The 27,014-nt window shown below is 42.0% G+C and overlaps 1 protein-coding gene across 3 annotated transcripts in view; it reads left to right on the top strand.

Moving 5' to 3' along the window:
• The first annotated feature begins 687 nt into the window (after nt 1-687).
• Nucleotides 688-27,014, top strand: part of CNGA3 (cyclic nucleotide gated channel subunit alpha 3) — a 38,387-nt gene continuing 12,060 nt past the window's right edge. Inside the window, exons 1-7 of one of the 3 annotated variants that reach the window (XM_048961793.1) lie at nt 688-1,105; nt 12,713-12,844; nt 18,398-18,514; nt 21,251-21,430; nt 22,400-22,453; nt 25,376-25,495; nt 26,870-26,977. In XM_048961793.1, coding sequence (XP_048817750.1) covers nt 12,744-12,844; nt 18,398-18,514; nt 21,251-21,430; nt 22,400-22,453; nt 25,376-25,495; nt 26,870-26,977 — 680 coding nt within the window. In that variant the 5' untranslated portion in view covers nt 688-1,105; nt 12,713-12,743. The remainder of the gene's footprint in view (nt 1,106-12,712; nt 12,845-18,397; nt 18,515-21,250; nt 21,431-22,399; nt 22,454-25,375; nt 25,496-26,869; nt 26,978-27,014) is intronic. The other 2 variants (XM_048961776.1, XM_048961785.1) reach the window with 2 other exon arrangements.

Here is a 27,014-nt window from a genome sequence, read left to right as displayed (position 1 = left end):
CTATGAGCGCAGCAAAGATGGTGAGGGGCCTGGAGCACCTCCTTTATGAAGAAAGGCTGTTTATCTCGGAGCAGACTGAGAGATCTCACTGCTGTCTGTAAGTATCTAAAGAGTAGGAGTCAACTGGAGGGGCCAGGCTCCAGGACAAGGAGCACCAACAAGTAGGCTCAAACTGGAACACAGTACATTGCACACAAACACGAGGAAGAACTACTTTACTGTGAGGGTGACAGAGCACTGGAACAGGCTGCCCAGAGAGGTCTCCTTCTCTGAAGGAATTCAAGATCTGCCTGGACGCTTTCCTGAGGGACGCGCTGCAGGAAACTGCTTTAGTATGGAGTTACACTCCAGTGGAGCTGGATCCGCAGCGGTTCCAACCTCCACGATTCCGTGATTCTGTTACAGTTAGCCTGGTATCGGTTTAGGGGCAGAATACTAGGGAAAAAAAATTCACTCAGCAGCGCACGAGCGGAGGGCGCTTTCCCTCCCGGAGAAGGCGCCGCTCCCACCCCCGCCGTGGGACGCCGCCCCCTCACGCTGCCCGCCCGGACCCGCACGCACGGCAGGGCTCCCTCGGCTTGTCAGCCGGCAGCAGCGCTACCGATGAGAACCGCCCTCTCAGCACGGCCGCCGCCGGCGGGTGGGCCGGGCTCTGGCGGCGGAGACGGCGTGTACGAGACGGCGGGATTGGCGGGCACGGCGCGGAGCCCGCCGCCCGCCCTCTCCGCACGGAGCGCGGTGCCGCGGCGGAGGCGCTCCCGGCCCCACGCAGCCCGCCGGGCCGAGAGGGTTTGAGGCGGCTCGGCGTGGCGAGAAATGTGCCGGGGCCGCCTGGCGGCTTTGACATGCTGATCCTTTCCGAGCGCTTAACAGGATCGCAAAACCTTTCGAGCGGCTTTTCCCCGTCAGCCCGGCTTACGCGCGCGGGTTTTGCCCGTAATCCGCCCTCGCCGCGTTCAGGGGCGGCCGCGGTGGGCGCTGCTCTGCCCCGCCCCGCCGCCCCCGCGGGGTACCGCCGCCCCACGGCAGCGGGCAGCGGGCAGCGCCGCTGGGAGCGGGCGCCGAGAAAGTTTGGGTCCGGATACTGCCGAGGGAGGCGTGGAGGGTGAGTAGGAGAAAAGGCAGCGTCTGTCGCGTCCTACCTGGGTGAGAGACCGTAACTCGTAAGTTTGCAGTGAGAACGTCGCTTGGCGGCTCTTTTGTGCCTGTGGTGTAACTTCAGCTGTTCGGTCAGTGTGTGTCTCCAGCGTGGGGCTTGCGGTATGTAGGGTATATGGCTGAGGGTCAGGTATGTACCCGAGGCTGTCCTGCTCAAACAGAATGGAGCAAATGCTATGAGAGCTGCGAAAGCGAATTGTTTCATGCGGTTGAAACGTGTGTTGGCTTTGTGTCTGGTAGTGTGACATCTTTTGCAAAACTTGTGCCATGTCAAAATGTGCCTGTGAGTGTGCAAGGTCCAGTAATTGCTGTGGTCAGTGTCTTTCTTTGAAGCATAGCCTGAGCTCTGGCTGGAAGGAAAAAGCCAAAGGGATGCATGGAAGAGTGACTCGTGTGGAAGAGTGATTTGGATGGTGCTTTCAGTCTCTGGAGAAATGATGTTAAGAGCAGCTAAAGTCATCCGATTAGAAAGCAACACAAGTGGTATGAGGGCTGTCAGGATGTCTGATCGGCCATGGGTAATGGTGGCAAACAAGTGGTTAGCGTCAGGAGATAGAAAGCATCAGCTTAAAAAATGGCATAGCATCCTCCCATGTCAGCATCTCTGCTCTGCCTTCACTGCACCCCTGTGCATCTCAGGCTTTGTCATCCACTTTGCACTCAGCGCTGTCATTTCAGTTCAGCACGTTATCCTGCAGGCTTCTCCAGCCTTGCCGTCTCTTTCATTAGCATCTCTTAAATCCTCTTCAGCCCACTGCCTCCTTGCTGCCTGTGAAACGTGACAAATCGCCTCTCCCACTTTCCTTCCCCAGCCAGGCGGGATGGCTGGGGCAGTTTGCATGGCGTGAGCAGGGAGCGGGTTTGAGGGGTGACATTCACATGCATGTGCCTTTTATAATACTGCCTTTTATAAATATCCTTACAGAAATGTGAATCCAATGTGTTCAGGCTGTATTCATGCCGTTGTTGTGTTCACTTTGAACAGTTTCTTTGGCAAATAAACACCCTGATGGAAATGTCAGAAGGGCCAGATTTTAGCCAGAAGCCTTGCAAAGAGCTTGTGTTCTGTGCGTAAACAAGGATACCTGCAGCGTGGTAATCCATGCTGGCAACAGAAAAAGCACAGTGTGCCTTGGTTGTCCACCCAGCTGTAATCTGGAACTTACTGTGCTGTAATTTACAATGCTGTGTTCAATGTACACAGCTGTTTTCTCCTGAACAGCTTCCAGTCTAAAAAATAATAAATTCATAGAAAGCATTCTGCAAAAAGAATGGAGTAAATCAGAAAACTGTCAGGTATTGTTAATAATTCATAGAAACAGAGGGACACCCAAGCCAAATCATTCAAAAGATTATTATTTAAAAGATTATTTTGCTGCTTCAGGGCATCAAGCATGCAGCCTTTGAATGGATCAAGGATAATTGTATGCATCTCGTTCTGAAACTCAGTTATACACACATGAATATGCAGCGCTGCATGTAATGCATGCACATCCTGGAGTACTGTGTGGAGAGGTGTCCTTGACAGATCTTCAGTGCTGGGTTTATGAGGTGATGAATACAAATAACATGCATTTTTTAGAAGAGAGCAGTGCTTACTGACTGTAGAAAATGCAATATGATTTACGAGAGAATTGTAACATTTGAAAAGTGTTCTTTTGAAAGAGCTAACAAGGTTTAAGCGCTGGTGTTCTAAGGTGTTAGTTGTAGGTAAGGATATGGTGGTGGTGCAGCCCGCTTGTTATTTTTCCATAGCATTGGGGTTGCTTCAGTAGCTTTCATGCAAAGCTGATTTCTGTGAGAGTTTGCCACCATACAGTCTGCAGGTTAATTTAGAAACCTTCAAGTCACTGAAAGAAACAGTTGAACCATCTTCAAATCACACACTTGCTTAATTTCTGCAGTCTCAGAGATCCACATGCTGCCTGCGCTGGTTAATACATCGTGAACTATTGGCTGCCATGCATAATCTACACAGCGCTCATGGGGGTGAACTACAACTCTTACCAGATGATGTAACAAGGATCATGTAGGTGGAGGTCAAGGCCCGAAATAAATCCCAAAGGCTTACCAGGGTTGAACCTGAGAGGCTGTGTGAGGATTTGGGAGTGTGTCTTAACTAAAATGATATAAGTGATCCAATGCACCTTATCACCGCTTCCATTAGTGATAAGTGAAACAATTTTGAAAGCCTCAAGAACAACAGTATATTATCAACTATACAAGTACATAAGATCCAATGTATAATTACATGGAAAGTCACCTGTTACTCTGTGGCAGTGATAAATATTTCACCTTGAAAAGCTGTTTTTGCATTCTGCTGTGTTAGTTATCTGCAATGCTTTTCATCTAAACAAATAAGCTTTAAGAAACAGCTTCGTCTGCCATCGTGACTTGATAAACAGAGACACATAATATCAGAAGTTTTAACAGATGTTTGCTTGGTTAGCAATTTTCAGTTGAGCTAGATTCGACATATTATGTCCAAAATGGGAGCTGCTATAGTAGTCCAAATGTGGCATCTTGATGCAGGGAGAATATCCAGATTCAAAACCTCTTTCACAGATGTTTAAGCTGAAATGTATTGTTGCAGTGTTGACAAGCTACCCAGTTCATTTTGGCGGCTTAGTTGATAGCTAGCAAATTCCTAAATTTGATGTAATTTGTACTATTTATGTCTGCACCTGTGTGTGGTATCTATCTACTTATTTGTTCACATCTTTATTACTTAGTTACTTCTATTAAGCCTGCGCCAAATTGTCAAAATCCTAAGCCATAAAGCTGCTCAGAGGCATTCTCAGCACAGTGAACCCGTGAGTACGCAGGAGGGTATCCTGCAGTGTGCTCGTGGAAGGCTGTGAAGAAAGGAGAGAACCTGATTTTGGCTTGCTTGATTTGAAGCAGACTTGAAAACTTCCTCATTTTTGAGGTGCAGGTCCTAAGCACAGTGCAGTTTGGCGCCCATGGGTGATTAGACTTCAGAAAGGGAGAGATGGAGTTAGGGCCGTGAGCTATGAGCCGCCTACTTTTCGGGCAGGAGTTAGATGCCTAGTTGTTTTTAGAGTCTCCTACTTCAGCTTCATTCATTTAATATGGATTGGTATATGTGGCTTCCTTAAAGGAGCAAAGAATGTCCTGGGTTGGAAAGCATGCACAAAGATCAAGTCCAACTCCTGGCTCCATACTGCCGTGCCCACAGCCCTGTGCATCCCGTTCCCCGCCCACCGCCCTGTGGTGCAGCCCCTTTCCCTGACCCCCAGCTGCCCTCCCCTGACAGCTCCATGCCGTTCCCTCGGGCCCTGTCGCTGTCACACAGAGCAGAGCTCAGCGCTGCCCCTCCGCTCCCTGTGAGGAGCTGCAGCCGCCATCAGGCCTCCCCTCAGCTCCTCTGCTCTGCGCTGAGCACAACGAGGGGCCTCAGCGGCTCCTCACACACCTTGCCCTACAGACCCATCTTTGTTGCACTTCTTTGGATGCTCTCTGGTTGTTTTGTCTCGAGTACCTGATTTTCTGCATGCCTTCTCTAGGAAACCTGGATGCTTGACTTGGCAAAGCTGCTGGGTGGTAGAGTTCCTAAAAGTTAGATCCTGCAGCCTTTTTACCTTTAGTCCTAAGTCTTTAATATTGTAATTATAAGGAAATGAATAGGACCTAATTTTCAAAATCAGGAAATGCTCATATGAATCTGAAATTTTTATTTCTTGCTTGAACTCATGTTTATTTTTAGACAACTGACTGCCAGGGTAAAATGGATCTTGTATACCAAACAGTGCATATAAAATAATTTGATGCAGTGTTAGTTACTATTTCACCCACAAAGAAGAGGACTGACCAGTGTATTAACTACTTGTGTTTGGAATAGGAAAAGCTATCAGTAATGTGTGATTTACTGCATCTTTAGTAGGATAATATGTATTTCTCATTTAGCTCCTGTTTCATTCTTGGTGGTTTGTGCACCAGAAAGCAACAATCATGAAACTATCTGTTTCTTTCAAGTAGCTGGTAGCAAGAATAGAAAAACTGAGAAAGCGTGCTGAAACTCTGCTGAAGTCACTGGTAGAGGTGTCAGTCTTTCAAGAGCTTGGGGTGTTTCAGATGGGTTTTATTTTGCTGTCTGATATCAGAAGATTCTTCACTTCTGAAAAGTCGAGGCAGCCTAAGACAGTTTTGTTTTGTCAGTGTGCTGAAAAACAGGTCACTGAGCTCTAGAAAATTCAAGGTGTTACACGAGTGGGGATTAAAGGACTGAACTTGAGCTTGGGGATAAAAGGCAGTGAGATGGAGGGAAGAGGGTGGCTTAGCTTCGTTATCATCCAACTTTGTTGTAGATGGCATAAATTAAAATAATTCTCCTCAAATCAAGTCTTTTTAGTGTGTGACAGTAATTGGTGAGTGATCTCCCCATCGTTATCAACACATGAGATGTTTCATCTCATTTTCTCCCATGGACTGCTGAGGAGGAGGAGTGGGAAAGCATCTGGCAGCCAACCAAAGCCAACCCTCTGCATCAGCCATGGTTGTAAGCAGAAGGGCAAGCTCTGTGCAGTTCTTAAATCTGTCTTGTAACTGTCTGCTTTCAGTAAAGGTTTAGGGTTGTGTGCTCCAGCTAGCTGGAGCTGTCTCTCTGTGTGCCCTGCAAAAAGTATGTGAAGGGCCTCTCATCTCTTCATCATTTTCCTGGTTCCTGGTAGCCCCATACTCATAAGCTGCTCCCTACTTGGTCTCTAACAGGTTTGGATCCAGTTTAACGGGCTGTGGAGGACACTGCTATTTCTAAATACTTCAGGAACCTAGGTGTAGAAGGAACAAATATTTCTCATTAATCAGATTACCACTAATTTGCCAGTGTTTTATGTGCTTCATGCAAGACCAAAACATGTTGCTTTGGGAAGTCTCACCACCTGCTCTGTACCCAAATTCCTGCACTGCTGATGTCTCTGAGTCCTGTGCTCAGTCTCTCTCCACCACAGCTGAACACACGTAGCACAGTTTTGTGATGACAATCCATGCACTCTTCCTACCTCCTTCCAAAAATTGAGGCACTTTACTGATGAATAGTGGGCTTGGATTACTGTGATTTCTTTCCTCTGGTCTAGTGTAGAATAGGGGCTCAGCTTGCCCTGTATGTTGAATTGGGATTTTACAGCTGAAATCATTGTAAGGCATCTAAAATGAACTCTGAGTTTGCCTACATAATTTTATTTTGTGAGATGAAAATACTTTATAATAATAAATATTAACATATAAATAAAATAGCCATAACAAGTAATAATTATTAAAAGCTTATTTCTTGCCTTTCACAATCATTCCTGCTGTGCATTTGCTCTGCAGTGTGTTTTGTTTAAGGGGAGGACTAATAGTATTCCAGAGAGGTCCATGCTGTCATTTCATAGAGCACTTTTAATATTCTTTTTTGATTTTAACCCTTGCCACGTATAAATCCTTCCACCTTTTTAGCTTTTGTGTCAGCAAGCTTGCTTGGCACTGAGCAGAGCATTTCACTGAGCTGTATGTATATAAATATATAATGCTCAGATTCCCTTTCTGAGAGCATATTACCACTTTGGAATCATAAGATAGTAGTTTACATGCTTTTCATCAGCATCCATTGATTTGCATTTGCCTACACTGCATGTCACTTGCCGTCAAGTTTTGAATTTGATCTAGTTGGTGTGGATCACTGGAATTCCCTGCACTTCTCTTTTGTTTCTGCAGTAACTTTGGTGTCCTGAGGTGTTTATCTCACTGCTTGTTCTTTTCAGTGTCATTAATGACAGATTTTCATATGAAAACCTTATTCTTAAACTTCTGCAGCATTGAAGGTCAACTGTTTAATCCGGTTCTTGCTTTCTAGGCTAATAGTTTTTCATCCAAAATAGCATTTGGTTTTATATCTTGTGAGTTGTGTAGTTTCTTCAGTAGCCTGGCTTTGGAACATCTAAATAAAGCATGGAACTGTTTTCTGTACACACTGCTCAAATGGTATGTTCAAAGCATTCCAGGAGATTAGGACTATCCAGTTCCAGTATCTATTAGTAGTGTCTAATTCCAGATTAGTAGTATCTAATTCCAGGAGATTAATAACAGCTGGAGAAGCCATGCCAGTTTCAAGCTTAAAGAAAAACTGTACTCGGTGTTTTTTAACCAGTCTTCCCTGTAGAGAAATTACAAGTCTGAAAATACATACATCACATCTACAGCTTTTAAAATATAGAAAGGCACTATTCACTGCTCAGCTGGTTCAGAAGCAAGCACAGAATCATGGAGTAGCTTGGGTTGGAACAGACCTTAGATTGTCTAGTCTACCTCCTGCTAAAGGCAGGGCTGCCCCCCACCAGATTAGGCTGCTTGCGGCCCCATTCATCCTGGCCTCAAATGCCTGCAGGGATGAGGCACCCACAGCTTCTTTGGCAGCCTCTGCCAGTGCCTCACTGCCCTCTGAGGCAAAATGTTCTCCTTAACATCTAAATCTCCCCTCTTTTAGCTTAAAGCTATTTCCCTTTGTCCTATCACTATCAGATTGTGTAAAAAGTCAGTATCCCTTCTGTTTACGAGCTTCCTTTTAAGTACTGGAAGGTCACAGTAAGATCTTCGCAGAGCTTTCTCCTCTCCAGGCTGAACAAACCCACCTGCCTGAGCCTTTCTTAATACCAGCCCTCTGATCATACTTGTGGCCTCATCTGGACCTTCTCCAACAGCTCTGCAATCCTTCTTGTGTGAGGAGTGCCAGGCCTGGACACAGTACTCCAGACAGGGCGTCATGAGGCTAGAGCAGAGGAGAACAATCCCCTCCCTCTCTCTGCTGGCCATCCCTCTGTTGATGCAGCCCAGGATATCGCTGGCCTTCTGTGCTGCAAGTGCGTGCTGCTGGCTCTTGTCCCTCTTCTTGTCCACCAGGAGCCCCAAATCCTTCTCCACAGGGCTGCTCTTAATGAGTTCTTCTCCCAGTCTGTACTTATATCTGGGATTGCCCTGACCCAAGTGCAGTACTGTGTACTTTGGCCTTACTGACTCTCGTTTGGTTCTTGTGGGCCCTCTTCTCAAGTGTATCTAGGTTCCTTTGGATGGCATCCTTTCCTTCTGTCATATTAACTGCAACATTCATCTTGGTGTTGTCTGCAAACTTGCTGAGGATGCACTCAATCCCATTGTATTTATCATTAGTAAAGATATGGAAGAGCACTGTTCCCAAAACAGGACCCTGGGGAAAGACACTAGTTATTGGCCTCCACCCTGGACGTAGAGCCATTAACCATAACCCTCTGGCTGTGACCATCCAACCAATTCTTTATCCACTGAATATTCCACCCTTCAAATCTGTATTTCTCCAGTTTAGAGATGAGGACGTGGTGTAGGAGCATGTCAAAGGTGCTGCGCAAATCCAGCTATATGACATCAGTTGCCCTTCTTTCGTCCGCTGATCACTCCATTGTAGAAGGCCATGAGGTTGGTCAGGCACGATCTGCACTTTGTGAAGCCATGCTGACTTCCAGTGAAGACTGAGGCAAATAACTTGTTGAGTATGTCAGCCTTCTGCATGTGACATCTGTTGTAGTGAGTTCTCCCTTCTCGTTTACCAGATGGAGGTATACTCTCCTTGGCCTGTCTCTTCAAACCTTTAAAATTGTACCTGTACAATCCCTTCTTGTTACATTTCACATCCCTTGCTAGGTTCTGTTTCACGTGTGCCTTAGGGCTTTCCTGATCTCATTTCTGCATTATTCCTCAGTCTCAAATCCCTGCTTTTGCTTCCTGTACATGCCCCCTTTTTTCCCCTCAGTTTAACCAACAGGTCCTTGCCTAGCCATGCCAGTTTCCTGCCTCTTCTGCTTGTTTTCCTCTACTAGGAGACAGGGAGCTCTTGTGTTCTCAGAAAGGTGTCCTTGAAGAGCTGCCAGCTCTGCTCTCTTGTCCATAAGGACAGCTTCCCAGGGAATCCTGTCCAGCGATTTCTTAAACAGCTGGAATTTTGCTTTCCTGAAGTTCAGGTTCCTGACTTCGCTTTTTGCTAGGCCTGTATTCCTCGAGATCACAAACTCGGCCAGGCCATGATCTCTGCTTCAATATTAACCTTTTTAATGATCTCCTCTGTGTTGGTCAGCACCAGGTCCATTATTGCTTCATCTCTGGTTGATTTATCTACTACCTGGACCTGGAGGTTATCCTCAGTGCACTCCTGGAGTCTCCTGAATTTCCTGCAGCATGCCATGCTGCTTTCCCAGTGTTTCTTTTTAGTGAGATGCTGCATGTTGACAGCAAACAAGCTACATCATGCCTACACCTCTAGGTTTTTATTATCTCATACTTCTGTTGTCTGTGCAGTTATTCATTTTATTGGAGACTCTAAGCCAGGTGATCTTGGTTTAAGAACTGCTGTAGATAGACATGAATTAGCGAATCATTGGAGCTAGTGGCAAGGTTTTTGTTACATTAGGTGGCAGGTACTGGTAAAGGTTGGGTTGGATGGGGCCATGGGCAACTGCTCTAGTACTTAATCTAGTGACTGGCAACCCTGCCTGTGGCGGAGGGGTTGGAACTTGATGATCCTAGAGGTCCCTTCCAACCCAAGCCATTCTACAATGCTATGATCTTAACTTGGCACTAACTTGGATTTGGAAGTCTACCCTTGAAAAAAGCTTCTGCTCTGTCACTTATGAATCATTCTGATTTTCTCATTATCAAGCTTTTAAAGCTTTGAAGTAGAATAACATGCAAGTCCAATGGTGGATGCGTTATGGTGTTGATTGGAATAGGGGGGAATCATTTCTCTCTCAAAATTCTATTTTGATTTAAATGACAACAACAAACAATTGGCTGAGTTTTGAAGGAATCATAGAATCATAGAATGGCCTGGGTTGAAGAGGATCATAATGTTTACTTTCTAGTTTCAACCCCCCTGCTATGTGCAGGGTCACCAACCACCAGACCAGGCTGCCCAGAGCCACATCCAGCCTGGCCTTGAATGCCTCCAGGGATGGGGCATCCACAGCCTCCTTGGGCAACCTGTTCCAGTGCGTCACCACCCTCTGTGTGAAAAACTTCCTCCTAATGTTTAACCTAAACCTCCCCTGTCTCATTTTAAAACCATTCCCCCTTGTCCTATCACTCTCCACCCTCGTAAACAGCCATTCCCCCTCCTGTTTATATGCTGCCTTCAAGTATTGGAAGGCCACAATGAGGTTCCCCAGAGCCTTCTCTTCTCCAAGCTAAACAATCCCAGTTCCCTCAACCTTTCCTCACAGGAGAGGTGCTCCAGCCCTCTGATCATTTAGTGACCCTCCTCTGGACCCCCTCCAAGAGCTCCACGCCCTTCTTTTGCTGGGGGCCCCAGGCCTGGATGCAGTACTCCTGATGGGGCCTCAGAAGAGCTGAGCAGAAGGGGACAATCACCTCCCTCTCCCTGCTGGCCATTCTTATTCCTAAATTATCTTGCATTGGACTTCCAGTGTATAGCTGAAAACAGCGGAAATGCAATAGGTAGCAAGAGTAACTATTCATAGAAAGAAGCAGTTTGCTCTTGTGCCTTACTTTCTGTATGAGCACAACAATTTGCCAGCAAGGGGCATGCTGCTCTGCTTTTAAGTGAAGCAGTTGTGACAACCTGGCTACTGTGTTAGAGCCTCCCAGTATAACTTCAAGCCTTGGAACCTGGGAAGTGAGAACATAAATTGGAGGCCACCATCAGTAGTAACAAAAGAACAAAGACATTTTATTTTTATCTTGAATTATCTTCAAATTAATATATGAGAAATGGGAGTTACTGCTGTAGCAAAATAAATCTACTCATCACCAAGTCACTATTGCGTGTAATCTATCTAATTCTGCTGTACAAAGCCTGTAATAGAAGCAATAATTGTAACTCACAAATAGTTAACGATAATTTTTCTCGGAGATAAGAGAAATTGGTATCATATCTACTTTGGAACCTGCTCATTCAGCTAGTTAATTTATTAAAATGTTTGTCCATCCAAGGCTGAATTGGTTGAAAAGAAATGGTGTTCCTTGATATTTATAATGGATATACCTTAACAGAATTGTAGAAATAATTCTTTGAACATAACAAATTGATTCATCTTGTGAAAATGATTCAGTGAACATTTTTGTATGCAGTTTTCAGTATAAATCATCCATGTCTTAGGAATCAGTTCTTCTCAGTGAACATTCAGATCTAAGAGTGGGTTGAAAGTCCTCTATTTATATCGGTGTGTCGTAGAAATGCTGATTTTCTCCCCATCAAAGCTGAAGTTACCTGCTATGTGCAGGGCTGGGTTTTAGATCAGACACAGTTATGTATCAGTTGACCTGTGTTGAGGTAAGATTAGAAATAAGAAACACTAACCAGATTTTCAGGTGTTAAATAAGATATCCAGGGGCTGTTTCCAGGCCAATTTTATTATTTCTGGATGCAAAATTTAAGTTAGTCTGTTTTGCGTTTTGAAATATATTAAATTCCTTTAAAAGTTATATGCCATTTCCTTTAGGTCTCTGGGATTTGGATGGAGGGTAAGTCAAATGTCTGTCTTTTAAGAAGCTGAATGCATAACATAGACCTGTTAGTGGGCAATGAGTTTTACTTCAGGAGTGATGCAGGGGAGAGTTTTTGTGTCTGTATTTTGTTTGCCGCTAGTTGCATGCTATATGGTCTTAAGACCATACAGGGTGAGAAAAGGACATTAGATGATCTGAAGCAGTGACCACATCCCAGGAGAAATTGCTTCTAGAGATGTCTCAGATAGAAAAGCTCCCTGACCAGGGCTTCAGTAATTAAAAAAAATTCAAAATTCAGAACTTGCAGTGAAGTCTTTCAGACTGCTGTTTTTAAAGCACTTGTGTTGACTCTTAAAAGCTGTTGGTAAGGCACTGAGGGGCACATCTGGAAAGGAATTAAGTTGAATAACCTTCCTAAATCTTACAGGAGTTGGATGGTTAGATATCTCAACAGACTTTGTCTTGAAGCGCTGCCATAAGAATGATAGACGAGAAGGCAACAGAAGAAATGTTTAGCGCATTGCTTAGATAATGTATGATTAATGGATGCTGTGTTTTAAGCTGAAGGACACATTTGGTTAATGATCTGTTTGCTTCCTATGCAATTTCAGAATGAGAGATTTCATCATAAAACAGAAACAGGTTAGCACAAGAGGACTGACTTGAAGCGGATTGGTTGTCCCAGCACATAACTGCTTTGCTTTCTAACTGTAGTCTTTGAATGAAATTTTGAATGCAGTTTCTCTGTGGATAATATGTCTGATACTGTGGATATCCAGAATCCCCAGAGACAAAAAATGTCGTGTCACGTAAACCTTTTTGTTGGTCCTGATGGGTTTTCTTTGTTACAGGGCTTTTTCATTGTTACGCTTTCATGAGCACTTCTTCTGTCTGGTAGAAGTAAATCTGGGAACGGCTCTCATACTATGTGTATAAATATTGCTGTCCATGAAAATGGTTAAATTAGCTTTTTACTGCCCTCTTGTTGTAGTCAGTCACCGTTTCTAAGAACTGTTACATTGCTTTTGGTGCCTTCATTAAATGCATTTTTTTCCCTGTGTTTCAGCTATCAATTAGATGTTGATATGTAAAGCAAAATGGCAAAAATCAACACCCAGCACTCCTACCCTGGCATGCATGGACTGTCTGTCAGAACTACTGATGAAGATATTGAAAGGATTGAAAATGGCTTTATCAGGTAATGCGTTTGTTTCATCGCAATCAGATAGCCACAGAATTTGGGGCAGTTCTCTGTATCTGTATTTTGGAAGTGATCACATCTCCGTTGACCCTTTGTATTTAAATGACCTAGTGGTGTATTTCCAAAGTACAGAACAGACAGCAATGGGAAGGTTATCATGGTTTGCAGTTTTGTATCCAGGACCTGTATCACCTGAGGAATAAAACACATTTTCCCATTGATGGGAATTACACCATCTCTATAAGGATAAGCATCTTTCTTGAATCAGCTTGCAAGAACCTGCACTTGGAGTGTGTATGGGACGAGCAGAAAAAAGGCTCTTGCCAGTACTATGCAGTGAAAAGCTTTAGGAAAGTTTTTAAAAGCAACTTCTTCAAACTGTTTAGCTCCACTGTTAGGAAACGTGTAGCATATAAAGCATAACAACATTTTTTTTACTGGCTTTTCAGAGCTTCACACTGTACAGTTGAGCTGTACTTGTTTCCTTTCACTTTTCTCTGTTTCAGGGCTTTTTTTTAAGTGGCTGCATAAAACATGCCTATGTGCTGTACACATATATTTTATGCAGTCCCAGTCATTTCTCTGGTCTGGGCAAATGCTACTGCAAGAAATTGTCTGATGATACACAGCACTTGTGCAGGCTGGAAAACGTTGCCTGCTTTTGGCTTCTTGTGGTCAACTGCCTCAGCTGTGGGGGCTTTGTCAGACTGACTCTTGTTGACCAAATATTTAAAAGCCTGTTAGAACTGCTTGTATTGTGATAATTTTGGATCATGTGCCCCTAGCGTGTTGTGTGGATGTGATCCTTGTCCTCTTCACATTATTTATTTTTTTTCCATTTCTGCTTTGCTTATGTGATACCTTCTGGTATGTAGGTGTACTCACACTAGTGAAAATGGAACTGCTTTGATTCTCTGCAGTATGGCTTGCTTGATTTAGTTAATACTGCTTCATGTTGTTCTTCGAGAGATTGGAAGCATCAAGTCTCTTTGTCTTCATTTACAAACGTACCTCAAAAGCAGGGAAAACACACATTGCATTGAGCCTTCATTTTTTGCCCCTTTTTTTTGTAGAAAATATCAGTGATTGGCAGCTTAGAACTTACTAGTGGAAGTGAGAAGCGTAGTTACAAAGGTTTGAATGTAGAATTAAATGGCTGCAGTCAATGAGGCAATGGCTTAAACATAAAGGGGCGAAATTTGAATTATGAATTACACTTTATGATGATAAGAGTCTTGATGGACCATTTATTTAAAATGAAGTTCATTGTGGTCAGCATTGATTATGGGATTTCATAGATGAGTAAAAAACAATTACAGGGTCACTCTATAAAAGAGATCTCACATTTAAGGTTTTTCTATTGCTGAAGTGATTGCCAAAAAATGCTTATATAATACTTTTGTAATGCAGCTAAAAAAAATGGTATGTATATGGGCAAAACTCAATATGCTTGTGTTCATTAGGACACAAATGCATTTTAGACCACTGAATCTATGAGAGTATGATTGTTATTTAACAGAAGACCATTTTAAATTTTCTTTTATAAGACAGAAACCTTCCATTCTGTTTCTTTTGGCAGAAGTTAATCCTTTTTTCCACAAGAAGACAATGGGAATTATGGCGAGGGGAGCTAATAAAAAGTATTTCATGCATTATCTGTCACGAACATCGCAGATTGTTTCTCTTTCCCGTTCTGAACTTAAAACCTCAATCACTGTCAGCAGAAACTGCCACTTTCAGATCTTCGCATTGAAGACAGTTGTGGGGCATTGGTCTTCATGCAAGACTTCATGCAACTTCATGCAAGAAGAAATTCTGATACACATTTTTGAAATTCAGATTAGCAAAAATTAAAACTGTAAACGCAGGGGAAAACAAACAAACAAACAATCAATCCAGCCAACCATAGGTTTTGTAGACTAGTGACACTGCTCCTTATTTTCATTTAAGTCCTGCTGGCTCTAGTTCAAGAAAACAATTAAGCACATTACTTAGTTCCCATTACAGTTGGTGGGTGTTAATTTTATGCTTAATGCTAAGATGTGCTTAAGTGCTTTCCTGTAGTGGAATGTGGTATTATCAAAGAAAAGCACTCACTGGAGCAATTAACTGAAAGCTGCTGGTGGTCTTCAAATTGTAATTTGCTCATCTGGCAGATGAAGTAGCTAAGCTACTATCCATTGTATTTGAGAAGCTGTGGCAGTCTGATGAAATTATCACTGACTGGAAAAGGGGAAACATAACCCCCATTTTTAAACAAGGAGAAAAAGGAAGATCCAGGGAACTACAGGCCAGTCTTGCCTCTGCCCTGCAAGATAATGGAGCTGATCCTTATAGAAACTGTGCTAAGGAACATGGAAGACAAAGAGGTGGTTGGTGGCAGTATGGCTCCACTAAGGGCAAATTCTGCCTGCCAAATGTAGTGGCTTTCTGTGATGGGGTTACAGCATTGGTGGGTAAGGGAAGAGCAACTGACACATCAACACTCCTGCCCACCCTGGTGTCATCTGCTAATGTACTCAGTGTGCACTCAATGCCTTCATCAAACTTGTTGATAAATATTTTAAACAAAACTAGCCCCAGTACTGAGCCCTGGAGCACACCATTTGTGGATTTAACTCATTCATAATGACCTTTGGGACCTGACTATTCAGCCAGTTTTTACTCCAGTGAACCATACATCTCTCCAAGCCGGGAGCAGCCAGTTTCCCTAGGAGAAAGGTGTGGGAAACAATATCCCATGAGGATCATCCAACTCTTGGCTCCCCACAGCACCACCCCAAATTCAAGCCCTCAGAGTGGTGTCCAAATGCTTCTTGAACTCCAGTAGGTTCAGTGCCTTGACCACAAGAGAGCTTGTTGCCTGACCACACTTTGGTGAAGAACCCCCAAATCCCTTTCTGCAGGTCTGCTATACAAGCCTCTCATCCCCCAGTCTGAATTTATATCCAGGGTTTCAACTTAAGCTGAGGAGGCACAGTTATCTAGTGTTCCTACTTTGTAACCTGCTCTCTGTTTCTTAACGTTGTGTAGTCTCTTCTCGTGATGGTTTCAAACTATGTAACATAATGGGACAATAATGGCAGTCCTTTCTGTTCTGCTGCAGATACCAACCAAACTCATGGAGTCCAGGATAGGAGTGAGTTTGTGTTCATAAAAATAAAGTCAGAATTAGGCCACGCGCACTGAAGGTGTTACTTCAGAAGCCCAGTCTGTAACCTTCCTCCGCATTGATAGAAAGTCAGTTCACAAATGAGTTCTCTTGTGTTGTGTGAATGTGGTTGAGAAAAATCAGAAATGAGCCTGTGAGTTTTATAAGGAGTTACAATAGTGGAAGGAAGAGAGCATTTTAGATTTACTTTTCAGTTTGCTTGTGTGAATTAAAGTGGAATGTGTTCATAATTGCGGTGTAATGTTGGACAGATGCTTCCACAGCAGTTTCCTGGTAGCGTCCTGTGAGTATTACTGTAAAGGTGAAATGCCAGTCCTTTAGTGCTGTTTCTGCAAACTTCTTTTGATATTCTTGAGTTGTCTGTACATGCTGCAACTTTTTTTGTGCAGTAAACCTGAATTTACTAAAAGCAGTTAAGCTGCTGCAGCTTAAATACTCCTCTTTTTTTCTTCAAACCTGTGTTCTGTTAATTAAAATAATTTTCTAAGAATTCTTTCTGCCTCCTTTGAAAATGTCTTTTCAGGACTCAAAAATGATGGTGATTAGTAAGTAAGAACAATAGCAACATTAGAATCCATGCTGTTTAAGAACAAGCAAGATACGTATTTTCCTGTAAGGAGGAATACAAGGTAGTAAAAACAGGCATAGCACTGCAGTCTAAAGGATGCTGTCAACCCTTCCCCAGCAGGAGTGCAGATGCTTCAGGAAAAGAAACGGAGTGGGGATAAAGGAGCAAACTGCAAGTATCTATGCTTGCCTTAGTCTTAGCATCCAGCTCAGCAGAATTCCTAAGCTGGGTGTAGGCCCTGTGTATCCAGTAGCCTATAATGGGTTTCTGTCCCATGAGTTTGCTCGTTGTCCCTTAGGAGCTGGGTTGACCTTGGCAACCCCAACAGTCACAGCGCCCACAACGTAAACTGGGTTGTAAAACTTTTTCAATTCTAACCTGTATCTCTTGGTGTCTTATTAGAAGAGGAAAAGAAAACAATTAAGAAATTGTGAATCCCAGGAGTCGCTATCTTTTGTAGCGTGGAGATGCAATGAAGTTTTAATTCTTTGTCTGCCAACTTCCCTGCTGTGAGTACAGACAAAACTAAGCTGCTAATTATCCTGTTGCTGGCACTCAAAATGCTGCTGCCAGTTGTTATGAAGTTAGTGTAAGTATCATCATATTCAGTGCTTTCGTGGCAGTGTGGATTAACAGAGTCATGTGAGAGATTGTTTGCATTACGAAGGGAGAAAAACGTGATCCTTGATGAAACGTGGTGATGGCATCTTGTAAAGGAAAACACAGAGAAAGCCTCAGGAGTCATAAAAAAATCCACAGTGAGCTTTGATAAAGTCCTGGTTCCACTGAAGTCAGTTCCAAAACTCCATTACAGAAAGATAAAGCCAAAGCTTCATCTATTATTTTTCAGTCTAATTATTTCTGTGCTAATAAGCAGTCTTACAAGAACTCACGTGAGCTGGCAGACACTGCATGTGACTTGACAGTATAATCACTATCTGCAGTTGCATGCAGCTGAGATTCTGCATTGTTTTCTGTGTCTCATCACCACCAGAGTAGCTTTGAACATCTATAGGTCTGTTTTACCATGCAGTAGGCTGATTTTCACTTATGGAGCGAGTAAGAACAGTAGTGGTGCTACTCAGTGTTATCTACTGTAGAATCAGTATTTTTCCCTTTCAGTTTAGACAAGGAGCAAAAGGAAAAAGAGGTGTTTGCTTTGAGTCATAAAATGGAACCACATTGGTGGAAATATCAGACTGTTAAACCCAAACAAGGTCTAGGAGATTAATACTGAAAAAAACAGTGAGCAGTCACTTTGAAGCCCCCTGGAGGCTCGGAACTTTCCTCCCTGCTGAAGGAAAGCTGCTGATGCAGTGCAGGAGGAGTGCTAGGAGACTAGCAAATATGCCCAAGGAGGCTGTGGATGCCCCATCCCTGGAGGCATTCAAGGCCAGGCTGGATGTGGCTCTGGGCAGCCTGGTCTGGTGGTTGGTGATCCTGCACAGAGCAGGGGGGTTGAAACCTGATGATCATTGTGGTCCTTTTCAACCCAGGCCACTCTGTGATTCTATGATTCTATGAAGTGTTCTTCTCTTAATTGTGTATCACCAGAGTGGTAATTGACATGTAAGAAATCAGCTTCTGACCTTGCGGGGACAGATGGCAGAGCCTCGTCTGCCTCATTCATGTTGGATGGCTCCAGAAAAGTGGGAATATGGGTTTCACTGTACATTTATCAAATGCATGTCTTATTAGTAGAAAGAGGATAATTTGCAATATTGTTTTCTGGTGCAGTGGTGTTAATAATTGGATGGGGGGAAAATCTGCTGGAGGCTGAATATAATTTAAAAACCATTTCCTTTTGCAGAACCCATTCACTGTGTGAGGATACATCTTCAGAACTGCAGAGAGTCATTTCTATGGAGGGAAGACATCTATCTGGATCACAAGCGAGCCCATTCACAGGCAGGGGAGCAATGGCAAGGTAACATGCTAATTAACACCATTTTCAGTATTAGCATATTTGAAAGAGACAGATCACTATTTATTTCAAGGTAAAGTAAGAAGAGCCATCACTTTCCAAAGAAGATGGATGGAGTGCAGCTAAAGATCCTGTATAGAACGTGACTGAGGCTTCTTTAGACATCGATTCTGAACTCGTTGCTTTCTTGTTTGTAATAAAAGCCTTGGGATCCTAGAGGTGCTGGATGAGCTCACACAAATTAGTCTGATTAAAGAAAAAGATTTTTTTTTTTTACAAGATCTGATTTGAAAAATATTGAACGCTGAGCAAATGCAAGAAGTGACAGCAGGAATGACTCAAGACTGTAGAGTAAATGGATAAGTGGTTCTGGCTGGTAGCTGATGCCGTGTTATTTTCCTATCAGGTGTGGGCTAACGATTGTTGCCTTGTTGACGGTTATCTCTGGCAAAGGAGGAGATAGGGTGTTTGTGTTGTGAATGCTGGAATTTCTGTTTCTAGAATCCACTTTTGTTTGTAATGAAATGGGAGCCTGAGACAACGAATTTCAAGTCAACCATTTGCTCAAGTCATTTACTTTACATAGACTTAAAACACAATCCTGAAACAGAGCTTCAAAAACTTTTTGTGTTGACTTTAAAGATTTCCAACTGAGACTGCAGAGCACTCTCTCTCCTGATGCCATGATGGTACATGCTACAGAGCATACTGAGTTTAAGCATAGTGTATTTCAAAGAAAAATATTGCTATAAAACTAGCAATAGTTTTATAACTATTGCTAAGTGTTAAATGTTGCTAAGTTAAATGACTAAAACTAGTCATTTAAAGAGTTTACGTTTCAAGGTTTTGGGTGGTAGAGAACAAACTTGTGTTGCCTTATTTGGTTGTCAGGTGATGACACCACTGTGTGTACATTACAAAGTCTGCAAGAAGTTGGTTTTAGGTGGAAAACGTTTTTTGGTGTATATTGGAAGCACCTACATGTGTAAATCAATACTGAAAGCTTCTTAATGTTAGTTTATATTATTCTATACCCTTTTCCAGAATACTTTGAGTTACATGCATGTATAACTTCAATTTCTGACTCTCTGAATCTGCAAGGAAACCTTTGATACAAACACGAATGCTCAGCAGTTTAAATAAAGTATAGTAGTATAACATGCCTCTCAAATGCAGATTCTCAAAGACCTAAGATAACAGCCTCTGCTGGACTTCACTGAGAGTATCTTAGGACAAAAAAGGTGAGAATAAAACAGTATGGCAGAAATAAGAAAAGGCTTTCTTCCTTCAAATAGAGAAGTTCTCAATCTTATTTTGTAGAATCTGTTTGGCTTCTTAACTAACAGTTCTCAAAATACCTTGTTTTCTAATATAAGTAAGAGCATCCATGTCAGTGGTTTTTCACACCACTTAAGTGAAAGCTGAGTTCTGCTCAGATAAAGAGGAAAAAAAATCACAATTTAATTTTATGCGATGCTTTCTAAATGAGTTAGGAATCTATTAATTCATCTCAGACTTTGATGTGGAGCTTTGTTTTAATTTTGCATTCCTGGTAGATTTTGAATTCTCTTAGTTGTTGGACATTGGTGACGATTTATATGGTGCTTTGTTGGTATAGGTATAAAAGAACTAAAAATGTCTTTGTCTAATTTCTGACATGTGGTATTGTTCCTGCTTTATTTGTCCTTTTATTTCAAGGTAAGAAATCCTGGGCAAGATCTATGAGATGGTATAGTTAGGCCCTGGAGAAGTGCAGTAAGACAAGTGTACTTCATCATAAGATTGTAATATTATCCAACATGAAGGGAATATGAAGAGCTTTCCTTGAGTAGCCCAGAGCTCCTGTAAGAAGTTACAGGTTGTTGAGGATTTCGTTATGGCATTTTCATGGACAAGGTTGGGAAACCTGAAGTAACACTACTTTTGTCCAAATTGGTCTGCTAATGAGAAAGAATAAAGAATATTGTTTGGGGAGTCAATAAAATCTAATCTATATATTTCAGGGTCTGTTGTTTCCAGTTTTTCAGAAGCACGTTTTTGTTTGAACTTCGGTAACATTACAAGAATTTGTAATGTGTTTCAGTCAATTAGTGGGAGCATAAAATGAGTCGTAACAATACAGTGATAAATTAGTTTTGTTGCCATGATGTTCTGCTTATCCAATTTCAGTGCTCTGCTTGAAATTTAGGATTAGGAAATAGTGCTGTCTATGCAGTAGGCAGGTTTATGTGCAGTGTGCAATTAATATATCTGCAGACAGACTCTTTACAACCTAAGGGAAGGTGACTGAAATTTTACCATTCCTTCTTGCAAAATCCATCCTTCTTCACCAACTATTCAGCATTTTTTTCTACTGTGTGTACCCTGAGAATACGTTCTTGTGAGTATTTTATGTCTCCTGATCTGTCAGTCCAAGATTCCTCATTATCACATAAGGTCAGAAGTTTTTTGTCTCCATTGTGACCACTTGGCAAATCCATCTTTAATCGGAGTTTTTCTATCACCTCTGCAGTGCTGGTACAGTGATGATGTGTGAGATACTTTCCTGATCAATTACAGGAGATGATGTATGAAATTGTGGAAAGTGTCTTAAGTTCACACTGTTAATCTATCAGGCCTCATTTCAGTGTCAGGTGCAGAAGTGGAGAAAAATCCCCCTGAACTGATACTGTGGGGAAAACTTAATCCATCTGACGTCCTTGTGTGGTTCAGTCAGTGTTGTGTGTCTGTTCTGCACAGGCTGTCACGATTTGTTGTATCTCTGAGGTCGTGGGCCACAAGACATCTACACCATGAAGACCAAAGGCCTGACTCTTTCCTAGAGCGTATCCGAGGGCCAGAGCTTGTAGAGGTGTCCAGCAGGCAAAGTAACATCCGCTCCTTCCTGGGCATCCGTGAACAGCCTGGGGGAGTAAACAGGTAAGCAGATGTACTTAGATTTCAGGGGAAGACTGAATATGTAAATTACTGTTCTAAATGTAACTCCAGCCAAGAGAGGAAAATGAAGTCGAAAGACAAAAGTTTGCCTTCTGCTTGGCAGTATAATGTGGAGCACAGAATCCCATGGCTTTTTACTTAGTTAAAGATTGGAATGTAAGCAATTAATCACTTCATTTGTATCAAGAGTCCAGCTAATAAGTTAAATTAAAGCAGAAACTTCGAGGGGCTCTGCATGGTAGTATAGGTGACATTGATTTGTTGTCAGTGATGAACACAGCCTCATCATCTTCATTTGATCTGCTCCTTAGAAATTCAACTTAAAAGCACATTTTGTTGAATTAGCCAGACTGCTGTCCATTAATTGCTCAAATGAGCAGACAGTTTTTTTTCAGATGCCTCTGTCAGTAACAGTTGCAGGTTCCAAATCATCAGGGAGAACGCTGATCTTGGGCCAACAAGCCTCTATACAAGGAAGTATCCATCCTTGCCTTCTCCTGCTTACGCTGTGGCTGTATTACATTAACTCTCAGTTGTTCTGCTGTGAAAATTCAATTTTGCAGCACTGGTAGGTATGCTTGTCACAGAAACCTTGGCGCTGCATTTGTGAAGAAGACTTGGAAGGACTGGAGAATGTTCAAAATAGCAACGGAATGCTTACAGGGCTAAAAATAGAGAGCTGCATGTTACCATGCACTAATACGCCTGAGAACAAGCTTCAGCCATCAGGTGTGGTCACAAACGTGTATGCCCAGCACGTGATAAAGAGAAACTGGTGCCTTGAAATAGTTATGCAAAGGGGCTTAGCGCCGCAGTCAAAGTTGACCTTCCTAATCTTATCAGTGTATATCAGTGAGAGGCCAGTAAGTCAGGCTGTCATGTTGGTAAACACGTGTATGAAATGCCAAAAACCTTTACGCTCTTCAACATGTTTTATTTCAATCGCTGCAGTCCGTGGCCCTTGGCCAGGTTTAATGTCAACTTTAGCAACAACACCAATGAAGAGTAAGTACTGATAACTTCCATATGCCCTTCTGCTACTAGCTCCTTTTTTTTCCCTTTCCAGCCTCGTAACATTTGTAGTATGAACTCCTTATCTCTTCTTAAGCCCTTTCTAAGGCTTTAAGCCTTTCTAAGGTTTTAATTATAAAGAAAGATCTAGTTTTCTCAGTATTAGAAGCATCCTTCGTGATCCCTTTTGTCTGGTTACCCTTACTTTCCAAGGAACGAATCGGATTAATTAAGCATTTGGTCCTTACCTCCTTTTATTCAACTGGCTGATTTCACTGCATTACCAATTGCTCTATTAATGCTTCAATTTTAAATGAGATTAAGATATTCATTTTCTGATGGTCCTTTTCCTCTTCTAACATACTCAATCTCCTTTTGGAAAACTTAAGTGCCCCCAAAATTTCAAAGTTGTCACCTGAGATGTGGATATGGAGCAGGGTGCCAATAAACCCTTTCTGTAGGCATTCAAAATGAACACTAACCTTCTTTCTAAAATGTGTGTTTTAACTCGGCCTGATATGGTTGCTGTAGATGTAGAGAGTGTGATAGGCAACATAGTAAGGCTTCCATTGCAACAGAAGTTTTGACAGAAGCTGCTCTATTTAATTTATTTGACAAGGATATTTTACAGTTTCAGACCAAAGAGAAATCTCTTGAAAAGGTGAAGAACTCCTGTAATTTAAAATCACTCAACATTAATGCTCGTTGCATGTATTAAACCACAGCTATTTGAAGACATACCTCCTCTGTAGCATCTAGCAGTAGATTTTTATGTCATGGACTAGCAGCAAATTTCGTTTAGAAGTGATGCTGTGAAAGTTTTGTGCACATATCTCAACAGATCTTCCTGCTCCTGAAGCAGTGTTTTGGTTTGACTCGCATAAATTTTGTTAAAGCTGAAATGGAAGTGCAGCAAACAGTGACAGAAATGTGCAGCATTTTATTTAGACTGGGATAATTAAAGGTGCTGGAAGCCTGGAGCCTGGCATGCTTGCCAGGGCACAGAGGACTGATTGGAATGGAAATGCTGCTTAGCCTGTTTCTGACAGTGACTCGTGGACCTCGGGCACAACTTACATCCTTCAGGTGTTGCATTATTGCTGACTGAAGACAACACCTGTCTGTCTACCTGCCTGACCGTCTGAAAATTACTTGATTTGCAAAGTAGTCCACAGCTGAGAAGTGCAAATATTCAGCTCATTCACAGACTGTGACGGTTTCTTTGGAGATAATGAAGGCATTTTCTGAGCCTGAAGGTGCTCCTTGTAATGTGCTGGAGACACTGAATAGATGGCACTGTATTGCTGTCAGTGATGACAGGCACAAACAGCTGTTAACTGGATTAGTTTACTCAGTTGTACTAAGAAGGGAAAAAAGATGCAGGTCTTTCTGAAGTTGTGTTTTTTCCCATGTGTGGAAGACCTGTGAGTTCCTGCTGTTGGGGAACTGTAGGTAGTGCTTTCAAGACTTCGATTATGGCCAACCTTTTCTTCCAAGTGACCTCAACTGCCAGACTACAGGTAGCTGGGATTACCATGTTAGGAGATACCTCGAGAGATGAACAGCAGCCGCAGAAATGGAAGAGCCTCACTTCCACTTTTTCACTGACTGTATCTCAGCCTACTTTTCCTTGTCTAACAGCCACAAATACAGGGTGACACTGCCCTTTGGAAATGTATTACTTTGTATCCATCTCTTCCATTCCAGTACCAATGCCAGACTCCTGAAGTTTTCCCCAGCAGTGTGATAACGCTAACAGCAGCAACTGTGCATTGGCTTTTCAGACACCAAGCATAGCAATGCACAGAGAAATCCTGACATGTTTTCTACATAGGAAGGTGTTTTCAGGACAGATTGAAAAGAAATGCAGTAGAAGTCCAAGGGGCCAATGGCAGAGAAATAAACCATTTGAGTAGCAGTTCCTGCTGCTGTGTAGAAGTCAGCCTTGATGAATGAAAAACTGTTTCTTTGGGAAGCTTGTATGAATAATTTTCCAATTGTGCCCCTTGTAGTGTATAATTTTAAATGTTTCAGTGGTGTTGATTAATTTGATAGGTACTTTTCTAGCTTTTTTTTTTATTTTAAGCAAAATTAGTCTGAGAGTTTCCAAATTATATTGTGATACTGTGTCTCTATGGAAATGTCCAAGGGTAAGAATTAGAGCATGTACACATTGCTGATAGGTAAGTTGTTCACTGACCTATTGTATTGGTAAGTGCTATCTTCTTCCAGTCACAAGTCATCTTGTCCTGTTACAGAGATCTAAAATAGCTCATATTAATTGTGTTGACAATAAAACATTTACAAAATAACTTCCTTGTATGTGGATGTCAGAGATGAAGTGAAATGAGACGCACCTGGTTTCTCTATATTTGCTGCTTTTGTTCAAACATGGACAGGGATTCTTCTCCAAGGCAGTTGCTGAAAGCAGAGGTAATCAATTAATCACAGCTATGTTGGTTTTAAACAGCTGTGAGAAGAGGTTCAGCCTCATTTCATGTAATCACCAATAAAGCTTCAGATGGTCAATGTGAGGTTCTGTATATGTCATGAATATTGACCGTTTGTTAAGCCATTTTGTGGTCTGTTCTCATTAAATAGATTTCTTTTTAAGTGCTCAAATTCTAAAGATGGAACAAACTGGAAGCATTTAATTAAAACCAGCCTGGTACACTGCTGTATGAAAAGGCCAAGAAAACATGGGTCACTAATGCACAGAATCAGCCAATTGGTTGTATAATGTAGTGGTGTTGGTCTGAGAACCATTTATACCAGTTGGATAAATGGTACCATTGAGAAATCCTGTCCTACCCCATCCAGAATCCAGGTCAGTAGTTCCCTGTACCTCACTATTCACCCTCTCCCCTAGCTATTAGAGAATTGATAATATTTCTAAGACTTCGATATGTTGCACAGCAAAAAAGAAGAAAAGAAAGAGGTTAAAGAGGAAAAGAAAGAGGAAAAGAAGGAGGAAAAGAAGGAGGAAAAGAAAGAGGAAAAGAAAGATGATAAAAAAGATGACAAAAAAAAGGAAGAGTAAGTATAACGAATGTACTTGTAACACCTCTCCTGCACTCCAAAGCATGGTATGGTATTGAACTGGAAAACTCCTACTCCAGTTATTGATCTGTAGGCTACAGAATGTTATACCATAAACCTTCTATATGTTTTTGCTTTTGAAAGGGTGCAACTGGTCAACAGACTTGTTGTGTCTTTAATATTGTTGTTTAGATCTTCATGAGTGGCCCCCCAGGACATTAAAAGGGAGTTTGTCTACCTCTGGGCATTTGGTTTTCGTGTTCAAGGTCACTTTATTCCTATTGGGGTGTTTTAGGATAGCAGCAGTCTTTGCAAATCTGAACTGGATTTTCATGGTTCCAGAACATGTGTAACAATTTAGAGCTCACACCAAAAATGTAGTTTGGATGAAGAACAAAAATTTTACATGTAGAGAACTACAGATTTGCTTAATAAGTTTAGTTATTATAATTACACTGACCAGCACAACTGATTACTCAAAACTTAGCATAGTTCTTTATTACTGATTACTGAAGTTTTCTCTTGCTGACCAGGAAGAGCTGCTGTATTTCTGCAACAAAATGAGACCATTGGCATGCTTTTGATATAAATAGTTCCTTGTTTTGTTCCCCAAAGGCTGACCTAAACTCAATATGATTTATATATATTTAAGTGTGTACTGTGTCAGTATAGAGATGTGTAGGTAGGAACAGCTTCCAACTGGAATCTACTTGATCTAGGTATCTCAAGTTTCTTAACCAAAGCTTTGATTTGAAAGCCTGTGTTCAAATCTGTGTTCTTCAGCATCAGTTACTATGCAAAGACAGCCTGAGTTTTACAGTACTGGAAAGTAGCTTCAAAGAAAATAAATGTTTCAAGAGTCAAAGAGGTAATGTTCTCTATTGTATGAAGACCATATTTCTTGGTCACCAGCTTTGTGATAATGACCAGTTTTTTGAGAAGAAATGGCTCAGATGCTGTTGTGAAGATGGCAAAGGAAATACTCGTTAGATTAAAGCTGCTTCCTTTTTTTAATGTGTAGGTAGATTTTTACTTTGACGTTTTTAGATGTATTTTAGATACTTAGATACTTTTTAGATGTTCTGCTTTGTCTTTAGTGGGGGTCATATGCAGAAAAGGTGTTATTTTCAGCCTCAGCAATTTGAATAGCTCTGTTTTTCTTTCCAATCCCACTTACTTTTTCCAAAGCTGTGTCAAGCAGGAATGGAGCATCTCAAATAGGATGAAGGTAGTATTTCATCTGGGGTCATGGCTTAGGTACTTTCTCAAGCAGATGTGAGTTAACCATGAGACGATTGGCCTCCAAAGGAGGGGAATACCAGTAAGCTACTGTGAAATTTCCACTACAAATGTACATGTTTTGCTTTCCAGGCAGAAGAAAGAGGTCTTTGTGATTGATCCTTCAAGCAATATGTATTACAACTGGCTGACCATCATTGCAGCACCTGTGTTCTATAACTGGTGTATGCTTATATGCAGGTATGGATTTAAGTTAATAACAATTTTGGGATTCAAA

Source organism: Lagopus muta, chromosome 1 (assembly GCF_023343835.1).
Source record: "Lagopus muta isolate bLagMut1 chromosome 1, bLagMut1 primary, whole genome shotgun sequence".
Taxonomy (NCBI): Eukaryota; Metazoa; Chordata; class Aves; order Galliformes; family Phasianidae; genus Lagopus; species Lagopus muta.
This window is presented reverse-complemented; position numbering and strand designations above follow the sequence as displayed.